General features: G+C 43.3%; 1 protein-coding gene across 1 annotated transcript in view; it reads right to left on the bottom strand.

Annotated features, from left to right (window-relative positions):
* The window catches only part of c4b (complement 4B (Chido blood group)), a 48,710-nt gene extending 38,145 nt beyond the window's left edge, over positions 1-10,565 (bottom strand). Inside the window, 8 exon segments of the mRNA XM_034175037.1 lie at positions 366-453; positions 555-637; positions 735-823; positions 924-996; positions 1,071-1,249; positions 1,329-1,421; positions 1,424-1,520; positions 10,429-10,565. Coding sequence (XP_034030928.1) covers positions 366-453; positions 555-637; positions 735-823; positions 924-996; positions 1,071-1,249; positions 1,329-1,421; positions 1,424-1,520; positions 10,429-10,496 — 770 coding nt within the window. The 5' untranslated portion in view covers positions 10,497-10,565.
* Between the last annotated feature and the right edge of the window lie 2,158 nt (positions 10,566-12,723).

Below are 12,723 nucleotides of genomic sequence, written 5' to 3'. Positions count from 1 at the left end.
GTTGTTTTCCTTCTCTCTCTCTCTTTTTCACTGTGGTGTTCCCACACCCATCAACAAGTCAGAGCTCCAATAAAGTTTGTGCAATTGTATGAGTTTTTTCTGTTATGGCGGTTGGCATCCAACTTAATGGTTCATTACCGCCAATCTTCTGCTCCAGAGTGTGGATCAGACACCACACTATGGCCATTATTAAAAATAACAAACAATAGCAACGTCTTTTGGAATATATACATACATATGTATACTGTATTATTTATATATATATATATATATATATATATATACACATAGTGATTATCGTCTTGGTTCGGGCCACTTCTGTCACACGGTCACACTGTCACACTGAACAATGAAACAATGCTTACATGGCTGTGACAATGAACTTTAATTCCTCAGCATCCAATAAAATATAACGCTGCTCCATGTTGATCGTCACGTCAAAACTTGGTAAAACTAGAGTGTATTGAATACAAATACAATTTATTAATTAAAAAAAAAAACACTGTGTTCGAGCACTTATGGGAAAATTTTGTGACATGACATTTGAAGCTTACCAAATTTCTGTACTTTGAACTCCCGAAAAGCAGAGTTCTTATTATCACCTTCAAAGTGTGCCACGATCTTCCACGTGCCCGTTCTGTGTAAACAAATCGCACAGGTATGAATTACACATTGTTCCCCCCCAAAGTGTTTGCACTGACATCATAAATTAAAGGATTTCTTTTATTGCTTACTTGGAGACATCAGGTATGGTGAATACACCCTTGAGTATACCATCAGGATTAGTTTTGATGGACTTCATTACTCTGTTTCCAGCTGCATTCTACCATGTGAATAATTGAGAAAAAAAATTGAAATAAAATGAAGGCATTTTGAATGTTTTCAGAACTGCATAATCCAAACATAAAAGTGTATCAACTCACAAAAATTGAAATGCTGCACATTTCATTTGTAAGGCCTCCAGTGCATGGTCCAGTGTGAAGATCCTGTACCTCACTAACAGGAGGAGAATCAAAATAAAATGGTTAAAATGCACCCAAGTGGAATTTTAAGGCTGACGTTACTCGTACCTGTCTGTGACCAGGGTGTAGATCGGCTGATCGGTCTGAATGAAGATGTAACCCCTGTGCTTTGACACCAGGACCCTTGTTGAATACCTCTTAGGGAAGGAAGGGCTTTCTGCCACTAGCACAAGATATAGTGGTGCATTTTTGGGGGAAGCCAATTGTGACATCTTTTCCTTGTCTACCTGTAGAGATACACATTTTAACTTGTAGTAAATATCAACTTAGTCCTGCCACTTTGAGCACATATGGGGTTTGTCCTACCATGAGCTCAACTGTTTTGATGCTGCCCATCTCAGCACACGTAGCAGTTGTTTTCACAGACATCAGTGTTGTAGTACTTTCATGTTCCAGGTAAAAATGTTTATGACATTATTGAGATGAATCCCTTCCACCTGGACCAACACTTTTTCTTTGACGCCCACATGGAACACTCTCGGGGCTGAGATGAAAAATCTGCAGATGAAACAATTTTTTTGTTTTACTGTGTCTGTTCACCATTGTACAGTCTAGTGCCTTTTCGCCCGTAAAAACAAGTCTGGAAAAGCTGTTGAAAGACAAGTTGTTCTTTTTTTATACGAGGTCTGTTAGAAAAGTATCCGACCTTTTTATTTTATGCAAAAAATATATGGATTTGATTCATATGTTACGTCAGCCAAGCTTGAACCTTCGTGCGCATGCGTGAGTTTTTTCACGCCTGTCGGTTGCGTCATTCGCCTGTGGGCAGGCTTTGAGTGAGCACTGGTCCACCCCTCTCATCGTTTTTTCATTGCGAGGAAATGGCGGAATGATTTGGGCTATGTTCCATCAGAATTTTTTCAGAAACTGTTAGAGACAGGCAGCTGGACACCATTTGGAAAATTCAGATGGGTTTCGGTGAAAATTTTATGGGCTTTACAGAGATTAAGGAGTGTTACTACCGCTTTAAGGATGGCCCACAATGGCGCGCCGCGCTCCGAGCCGCGATCAACAGGCAGAAACAACCATTTCATTTCTAAACGGATGGCTGTATGGATCCGGGACCATCGTGTGCAATTTCTCTGGTTATCAAAAGAGCTGGACATCAGCCATTTTCCGGCAGATTTCACTTTTAACAAGAGATTTTGTCATGGAAAGCTGCGCGGAGGCTTCGCGCGTCACGATGGATTCGCTGATGGAGCGAGACAAAGAACGCCTCCGTTTTGGAGTGTCAGAGGACAAGTTGGGACAAGCCCAGCTCTCTACAATTTCTCTCATACTCACTCGACTGGTAAGCCACTGAAAGCCGAGATAGGCATGTCCCAACTTGTCCTCTGACACTCCAAAACGGAGGCGTTCTTTGTCTCGCTCCATCAGCGGCTCCGTCATGACGTGCGAAGCCTCCGCGGGTCTTTTCATGACAAAATCTCTTGTTAAAAGTGAAATCTGACGGAAAATGGCTGATGTCCAGCTCTTGTGATAACCAGAGAAATTGCACACAACGGTCCCGGATCCACACAGCCATCCATTTACACTCAACAAAATTAACGCAACACTTTTGTTTTGCTCCCATGTTGTATGAGATGAACTCAAAGATCTAAAACTTTTTCCACATACACAATATCACCATTGCCCTCAAATATGTTCACAAACCAGTTGAAATCTGTGATAGTGAGCACTTCTACTTGCTGAGATAATCCATCCCTCCTCACAGGTGTTCCAGTAGCAAGATGCTGATTAGACACCATGATTAGTGCACAGGTGTGCCTCTAGACTGCCACCATAACAGGCCACTCTGAAAGAGGTGCAGTTTTATCACACAGCACAATGCCACAGATGTCGCAAGTTGAGGGAGCATGCAATTTGCATGCTGACAGCAGGAATGTCAACCAGAGTTGTTTGCTCGTGTATTGAATGTTCATGTCTCTACATAAGCCGTCTTCAAAGTCGTTTCAGAGAATTTGGCAGTACATCCACCAGCCTCACAACCGCAGACCACGTGTAACCACACCAGCCCAGGACCTCCACATCCAGCATGTTCCACGCTCCAAGATCGTCTGAGACCAGCCACTCGGACAGCTGCTGGAACAATTGGGTTTGGCAATAACCAAAGACATTGTGCACAAACTGTCAGAAACCGTCTCAGGGAAGCTCATCTGCATGCTCGTCGTCCTCATCGGAGTCTCGACCTGACTCCAGTTCGTCGTCGTAACCGACTTGAGTGGGCAAATGCTCACATTCGCTGGTGTTTGGCACGTTGGAGAGGTGTTCTCTTCACAGATGATGCAAAGGAGATGTGTTGCACTGCATGAGGCAAATGGTGGTCACACCAGATACTGACTGGTATCCCCCCCCCAATAAAACAAAACTGCACCTTTCAGAGTGGCCTTTTATTGTGGGCAGTCTAAGGCACACCTGTGCACTAATCATAGTGTCTAATCAGCATCTTGATATGGCACACCTGTGAGGAGGGATGGATTATCTCAGCAAAGGAGAAGTGCTCACTATCACAGATTTCAACTGGTTTGTGAACAATATTTGAGGGAAATGGTGATATTGTGTATGTGGAAAAAGTTTTAGATCTTTGAGTTCATCTCATACAACATGGGAGCAAAACCAAAAGTGTTGCGTTTATATTTTTGTTGAGTATAGAAATGATCTGGTGGTTTCTGCCTGTCGATCGCGGCTCGGAGCGCAGCGCGCCGTGCACCATTGTGGCCATCCTTAAAGCGGTAGTAACACTCCCTTAATCTCTGGGAAGCCCATAAAATTTTCACCGAAAGTCATCTGAAGTTTTCCGAAGGGTTTCCAGCTGCCTGTCTCTAACAGTTTCGGAAAAAAATTCTGAGGAACAAAGCCCAAAATCAATCCGCCATTCCTCGCATTGAAAAACGACGAGAGGGGTGGACCACTGCTCACACAAAGCCCGCCCACAGGCGAATGACACAACCGACAGGCCGTGAAAAAGACCTCACGCATGCACACAAGGTTCAAGCTTGGCTTGACGTAAAACATATGATCAAATCCATATATTTTTGCATAAAATAAAAAGGTCGGATACTGTTCTAACAGACCTCGTATACCCTTAGAAATCAGCCTCTCAGTGCTTGTACTCCACATTTATGATTACTTCATCTTAATCCTTTTTTTCATTATTATGAATTTACTTTTGGAAGGAATAAAGTGAGTGAATGGGGCATCCCATGGCAAGAGTTCCCAAATATCTTACCACACGCTCTATACAGCAATGAAATATCGCCAGCGGCCTCCTTTGTAATACATTAGCACATTAGTGTAGCAAATACATTTCCAAGAAAAACAGACAGTATTTTACATTTTTTCCCTGCCCTGGGTAACCATCTGGTGAACATTATATGCAACCAAACCATTTGAAAAAGCAACTTAATTTGCCTTTGTACTATTCCATAGCATGTCCTGCCACCTAGTGGAATGGTTAGTGAATGATGGAAAAATTTACAAAAAAAAAAAAGGTTCATGAAAATTAGTGATGCGAAACTATAAACTTCCAATAATATAAATCTGAACTTTTCAAAAACCGTTGCAATACCCTTGTTCAAAAACATAGGAAAAGACACCATAGGTTGTGCCTTAATGAAGCCTCAATTCCCAACAACTGTTCTAGATTATTTTGCACCTTCTAGTGATAAAACATGACAAAACAAAAGTGCAAGTGACTGAACTAGGATTACATAATTTTTTAATTTGATATTTAAATGTTGCAGTTAGTGCATGGTTTTCTGATAAGCCAACTTATGCAACCTTACACCAGTCTTAGAAGATAGTTCTGGTCAGTTTCTTCACCACTTGATATTGCCAGCAGTACTTTTAAAAACTTTAGAAGAAACTTATTGGGACACTGCCACAGCACAAGATTAAGACCACCTGTGCCCCATTCTCCATGTGCTTCTGGAGTTGCATCAGGGAGGGCATCCAGTGTAAAATTTGTGCCAGATCAACAACTGGATCTGGTATGGATTTACTGTGTCAAAAGGTAGCAGCCAAAGGTGGCAAACAATACAGCAGACTAAAACCAAAATCAGGTAAGTCACATAAGATAAAATATGTTGTAAGCTTCTCTGGTAGCCCAGCAAAGACAGAACTGGCATTTCTTGGAATACAAGCTGAACCAGTTAAAATGCAGCATTTTCTCCAAACCTTTTTGAACAATGAACAGCAAAGGTTGAAGCTTTAGCAACTTTAGTACAAGTACCACCAATCTGTAAATATTTCATGCGAAAATGTTATAAAATCACATGCAACCAGAGGAGTCTCTCCAGCCACAGACTACTTCTGTTGTATGGTTGGGGTGCCTGGCTGCCTTTTGTTTCTGTCTTCTGTTTTCTGTCTTTTGTTTTTCCTTCCAGGTGGCATGCGTTCAGGACTGAGTGGCTGTGTGGCTGAGTTATCAGGACCTCACCCTGATCACCTGAGGCTGGTCATGTGCAGCTCGTCAGGACTCACAGCTGTGGTGCATCTTTATGGATTGGGGCATGGTTGCATTTAAGTCTGGAGTACACAGTGTATATTTGCCAGAGACTCGACCTTGTGACCAGACGGGTGAGATCGTCGTCTAGAGAGCCATCTCATCATCATGGATGCAGAGACCATACCAGGTTTGATGCCATGGTCTGTGAAAGAGGAGGGGGTGAGGTCTCACGCTCGTCAGCACACTTCCTGAGGTACTTTAGGTTTTGTGACTAACATAAGTACAGTCATAAATGTGGTGTCCCTCACACCTTATTATATTGAGCTGTTATGTTAGTCGTTTAATCAGCTTCCACTGCAGTGGAGAATTGAACTGGGTGTTCCATGCCTGCAGGGTGGGAAGCTGATTGGTGATTAACCAGGAAGTGTTTGCTGTTTATGTACACTTTGAGTGGTCTCTCTGTGTGTGGAGTGGTGGACTCACATGATGGTTTCTTCTTTCACAGACTCGGTTGGTCGCCGGCCACCTGGGGGTGTCTCTGCGGGGGTCCTTGGGTCCGAACTGTTCTGGCTCGGACCGTTTGTGCTGCTGGGAGCGCACCGTTACTCCACCTTGCCATACCGCGCACTCATTTGTTATTAATAGCACTCACTGTTATGTTTATTAAATTCTGTTATCCTTTGAACTGTGCTCTGCTTATTTTATGCTTGGGTCCTTCAAACGCTGGTCGGTTCGTCCGCCTGCGTCCGATCACATAACAGTAGTCTCTGGCCAATACATCACGGACCCAGTGGTAGCAGAGGCGGTTCTGCGCCGGAAAGGCGGCAGCAGACGTCAGAAGTTATCCGGATCAGTTGCGGGTGCTCTCCGCCCGGATGGTGCGTGTCGGAGAACCCATTATTGAATAGTGATTTGAGCTCTCTTGCAGCCGTGTTCCTGTGTGTTGCCTTATCCGTGGGTTGTTGTGGAGTGTGAATAGCGACGGCTTCACGTCACACTTCAACCGATAAGAGGTAAAACGGGAGCTGCATGAGTGTGTCTTTAATGGGTGAATGCGCACGGCGGAGTCCTGTGGCACGGGTCGCTGTGCTTCCTGTGTTACAGTTGTAGCCCCGTTTCCCCGGGTGAAGATAGCTACTGCGTCTGTTGTGTCAGCTCCGGCGTAATTTAGTTGAAGCACATTTTGGTTGTGTGTTACACTTAGCTGCGCACAGGGAAAGCAGCATGAATTGTTTTCTCTCGGTTACCAAAGGGTTTTTTTTTTTTAGCACTTTGGCTCCCCCTGTTGGCGACTGAGTCACATTACCGTCATAGCTCTTAAGGTGGAACAGGTGTTTCCATTTGTTTGAGCTTGACGGTATAAATCACTTATTAGTTTTGTGTTGGTTCATTTTTTGTGGGGTTTTTTTTTAGTTGGTTTTTGTGTGGGATGTTCTGCACTGTTAGTGTTCTGGGGTCGTGACCATGCAGGCTGACTGGAGCATAGATAGGACCCAGTTAACTTTATGTTAGTCTGTTAGTCTTTCTTTTTATTTCTTTTGGTTTCACCTCCCAGGGTTTGATGGGACGGTCCTCTGGGGGGTGATGGGGGGGTAATTGGGTTGTTTTTTCTTTTTTCTTTGTTTTTTTGTTTTTGTTGTGCCCTCTCTTCTCCTCTGGCTCCAGCCGTGTGAGCCGTAGGTTGTCGGCGTTGCTGGAGTGGTGCAGTTTAGTTATGCTGGGCGTTTCCCAGGTAACCTCTGCACCTGGGGGGGGGGGTTCGGGCTGTTGTTTTTTTTGTTGATTCCCTGTTCCACCTCCGGCTTCAGCGCGCCTTTGAGCCGTATGCCATCGGCGTGGCTGAGGTTTGGGGCAGTGGAATATACCCGTGGCTGGTTTGGAAGTCGGAGGGGTGGCGCCGTTTTGTGCCGTCTGCCATTACCGCTGTTCCACTCCTCCCGGTTGACTTCTGGGGTATAGTCGTGGTTGGTGACACTGGACATACTTCCAGTTTCCACTGCGCCAAGGGGGTGGGGTTGGGGTTGTTTTGTTTGTATGGTTTTTTTTTTTTTCTGTTTTTCCCCCCGTTTCCGCCCTCAGGGTGTGACTGTGGTGTCCTCTGGGGGGGAAAGGGCTGTGGGTCCATCTAGCCATAGACGGCCGGGGCTGGGTCCGTTAGTCATGAGGGGGGCGTCTCCTGGGGTTTGATGGAACGGTCCTCTGGGAGGCGCTGGGAGTCCCCGTGGGTGACTTTGGATCCCAGAGGGACCTCGGCTGTGGTTATTACTCCTGGAGCTGGCGGGATGTCCTCTGGGGGGTGTTGGTCCCTACATGTCGTCCGGGGGGGGGGGGGGTGTTAGCATTTTTCTTTTGTTTGCAAGCTTAAGTTTGGGTTGTGTTTTCTTTTCTCCTCTTCCCGGGGTTTGATGGGACGGTCCTCTGGGGGGGGGGGGGGTTTGGTTGTTTGTGTTTGTCTTTTTTGTTTTATGACTACACAGACTTTAAACATGGTTGGACAAAGGCTGACCGCACAGGTTTAAGAACTCCTGGCCACACCTGTGCAAATTGATTGACAGAAACAAAGGCAAAGATGCAGTCAGAGGTGAAGACGTCAACAGTTCTGTTAAATGAAGATTCAGTTGGAAGATGAATGCAGATACTGTTTCCAGCCATGGTCCCTGGAGGGGGGTGTTTTTCCTGGGCAGGTTTGTGTGGTCGCCGGGAGGCTTCCCGTGAGGGTGGGGTGCTGTTGTATGGTTGGGGTGCCTGGCTGCCTTTTGTTTCTGTTTTCTGTCTTTTGTTTTTCCTTCCAGGTGGCATGCGTTCAGGACTGAGTGGCTGTGTGGCGGAGTTATCAGGACCTCACCCTGATCACCTGAGGCTGGTCATGTGCAGCTCATCAGGACTCACAGCTGTGGTGCATCTTTATGGATTGGGGCATGGTTGCATTTAAGTCTGGAGTACACAGTGTGTATTTGCCAGAGACTCGACCTTGTGACCAGACGGGTGAGATCGTCGTCTAGAGAGCCATCTCATCATCATGGATGCAGAGACCATACCAGGTTTGATGCCATGGTCTGTGAAAGAGGAGGGGGAGGTCTCACGCTCGTCAGCACACTTCCTGAGGTACTTTAGGTTTTGTGACTAATATAAGTACAGTCAGTAAATGTGGTGTCCCTCACACCTTATTATATTGAGCTGTTATGTTAGTCGTTTAATCAGCTTCCACTGCAGTGGAGAATTGAACTGGGTGTTCCATGCCTGCAGGGTGGGAAGCTGATTGGTGATTAAGCCAGGAAGTGTTTGCTGTTTATGTACACCTTTGAGTGGTCTCTCTGTGTGTGGAGTGGTGGACTCACATGATGGTTTCTTCTTTCACAGACTCGGTTGGTCACGGCCACCTGGGGGGTGTCGGCAGGGTCCTTGGGTCCGAACTGTTCTGGCTCCGGACCGTTTGTGCTGCTGGGAGCGCACCGTTACTCCACCTTGCCAGACCGCGCACTCATTTGTTATTAATAGCACTCACTGTTATGTTTATTAAATTCTGTTATCCTTTGCACCGTGCTCTGCTTATTTTATGCTTGGGTCCTTCAAACGCTGGTCGGTTCTCCGCCTGCCTCCGACACATAACTTCTTTCCAAGTGCAGGACCAACAGACTGAAAAACTCCTTTGTCCCACTGTGAGACTGTACAACTCCTCACTCAGGAGGAGGAGGAGTAACAGGAAGACAGGGGACTGGAAGGAGAGGAACAGTAGTACCAGTAAGACAGTAGTGAGCAGTATTTCTGGTATTTATATTTGTATTTAGACTTTGCAAATTGTTTTTTACTACTACTTTTGATAGTCTGTGTGCTTCGTAGCCCATGTCCTGCTATACAATGCTGCTGGAACCTCAATTTCCCTGAGGGAGTCTCCCCAAGGGATTAATAAAGTTCTATCTAATCTAATCTCTACTCTGTTACAAATTACCACAGTAATCATAAAATGCAAGAATGTTTGAATATTTACAGAATGCAATTTTAAGGTTTGTAAAAATGCTGTTTGGTTTTGGAGCTCTACTTCAAGCACGACTGATACCTATTTATTTCTTTTTAACAATTTGTGGAACTAAAAGACGTTGAGAGAGGGCATACCTCTGCCAAGGCCACCTATTCCCCACTGCCAAAGTACCAACTTTAACTTCCATTTAGCATCATATATCAAGCTTTGTGTTTATTTATATGTTCATAAAATGTCATCAAAATCTATTCACAATGTTTTGAGTTCAATATTGCTACATAACATTGCTAATATTCTTCTGAATACCCAATCCAGAATATGTTCAGGATCATCTTTAAAAAATTACATAAATTGTTTCTTATGACATTATTCATCTGATCACAAAGGATCAAATTCAAACTAAAATCCCCCATTTTCCAGAGCATGTACCATCTGCTTGCCAAATTTCAGCAACATCCTCTCACAATTTTTTGAGTTAAATGTTGCTGTGTGTCAAACATTCTTCTGGATCTCAGCGAGAGGATATATTCCAGACAACCTCCAATATGTAATCACTTATTTCTCACAACATTATGCAACTGCTCACTGAATTTAATTGAAATACATTCATTGTATTTCGAGTTATCCTGCTAACAAACAAACAGACAAAATGCCAACATTCTCTCCATAGCGGAGATAAAGAGCACTTCTTTCACATGATGCAATTTTCAAAGGTGAGTAAAGTCCTCAGAGGCTTGCTTGTGATTGTATTAATATTATTCAGTTTGTAAAAATTTAACTTCTCCCTTAAAAATTAGTGGCTTTGCACTAATTTGCACTGAAATGTATAATTTTCTCCAAAATATAACTTTCACCATTTTGTAGAAGATGGTGTACATAATATTTTGCATGCTGAATTCAAATCAGAGAGTTCAGAAAACATGTTTCTCTTAAATAAGCTGATGTGTGATTGCATAAATCCGATCAATGTATGTGTTTACCTGTTGTTGGACGACACGGAGTCCAGTGTCAACATCAGCAGCAGGATCAAACAAATGTGGGACATCATTGTGCAGCTTTGCCTTCGTCTGCCTGCTCTGGCACAAGCTTATATTCATCTGAGATTTTATAGCACACCCTTCGCTGCATTTCTCAATCTTTGGATTGTCGCTTCATGCCCTCCCATTGTTTTTTTTTTCCTCTCCAAATCTGAGCTGCATCAGTGCTCACAAGGACAACTTTTTGTAATATGTTATCTTGTGTTTGTGTAGTGGAACACACAACATGTCTGTGACATGTATACTGTGTGTGACATATTTTTGGTTCATTAGATCTCTTTATGAGTGAAAAAAAAAAGCTTTTTCTTAAATGTGAGGCTGGAAATGGATTAGATCATACTGGAGTCACAGATATTTTAGATGTTCACTATATTTGATGTTTTAAAAGTCCCCTAATCACAGTTTAGTTTTCAGCATGAGTGTGTCCGAGTCTGTTGTTTTCCAATCTGGATCCGTCCTCTCATTGGACAGTGCAAGTCAGGCAGATTTCCCCCAAGTCATGTGATTTACAAGAAGCCTGATATTTGTTCTGTGTTGGACTGATTAGTGTTGACTCCACATTACTAGGAAGTGATTTCAAAATCACAGCTCGGTTTAACTGCAGACACTCTGTTAATAACTATTTATACAGAATATGCCATCCAGCCAGTGAGCCTGGACAACAAAATGAGACTGGCTTACATACCTTATGAGAAATCCAAAATATGCAGATTTACCCTTCATTAAGAGCCGCTAACTCAGATTATGATCAATAATAATAATAATACATTTATTTATGAAGCACTTTAAATTAAAAAAACATAGTGCTGAACAAACCCAAGACCAACACAGAGTAAAAGCAATTAAATCCATTAAAAACAACTCTGTACAAGCAAAATTAAGAGGAGGTAAAAAGCCATGAAATTAGTGATAAGCAATAGAAAATGATTGGTTTTAAAACTAGTGTTAAAAGAGTCCATGGAAGTTGCCTTTTGAACCCCAAAAGGCAGGCTGTTCCACACGTCAGGAGCACTGCTGGAAAAGGCTCTAATGCCTGCAGACTTCTTTTTAAACCTTGGGACACACAGCAAGTCAGCATCCAGCAACTGCAGGGTACGAGGAGGCACATAAGGCTTCACAAGTTCAGCGAGATAGTTAGATGCATGTCCATTTAGAGCCTTATAATTCAGCAACAAAATCTTAGAATTGGCGCTTAGAGTCATAAGGAGCCAGTGAAGGGAAGCCAGGTCAGGTGTGATGTGATCTAACATCCTGGTTTTCGACAACACTCTGACAGCAGGATTTTGTACCATCTCTGTCAACATCTCATACTCTTATGTGGCAATCCAGAAGAGAAAACATTACTCAATTCTGAAAGACACAAAGGTGTGAATCAAAATTTCTGCACCCACCAGAGAGCAGATAGGTCTGATAACTGCAAAGTAAAAATGTAGCCTTCTTAATGACCTCCCTAACGTGCAAATCAAAAGATAATGGTGGATCAAAAGTCACAATGGCATTTTTTACTTTTTCAATTTGATGAATCACACAGTCACAAAGTGACAATATTAATTTGTCAGAAAGATGTCTCAGTCTGGGAGAGCCAACAACCATCATCTCAGTCTTTCAAAAGCAGGGAATTTGCAGGCATCCGATTTTATACTGTAACTGTGCAAGCGTCCAGTTTTGCAGACTGAGACACTTTGCCTACAGTGCTTGGCATATACATCTGGAGGTCATCAGCGTAGCAGTAGAATTTGATTCCATGACTCTAAATAACCTTTCCCAGACATGAAACAAACAGGAAGAACAATAGAGGACCCAAACAGAACCCTGAAGTACCCCAAATTTCATAGCTGAGAATTCAGATGTTGAGCCATTATAATGAAGACATTCTTTTCAACCTGATAAGATCTCAGCGGATCAGAAGTCACAATGACATTTTTAACTTTTCACTTTGACGAATCATACAGTCACGAAGTGACAATGTTAATTTGTCAGATGGCTCAGTCTGAGAGGGCCAACATCCATCATCTCTGTCTTCTCTGCTTTCAAAAGTAGGAAATTTGCATGCATCCAGTTTTATACTGCAACTACGCAAGCCTCCAGTTTCGCAAACTGAGACACTTTGCCGATAAAGTTTGGCGTATACATTTGAAGACGTTTAAAACATGAAAACATTGCTTTCAACCCAATGAGATCTCAGCCATGCAAGCACCCTTCCAGAAATACTAAAAAATGTCCCTTCTCGCTAGCAAA

The sequence above is a fragment of the Thalassophryne amazonica genome, chromosome 7, assembly GCF_902500255.1.
Source record: "Thalassophryne amazonica chromosome 7, fThaAma1.1, whole genome shotgun sequence".
Taxonomy (NCBI): Eukaryota; Metazoa; Chordata; class Actinopteri; order Batrachoidiformes; family Batrachoididae; genus Thalassophryne; species Thalassophryne amazonica.
Note: the sequence above shows the minus strand (reverse complement) of the source record. Positions and strands in the feature narration are given on the sequence as shown.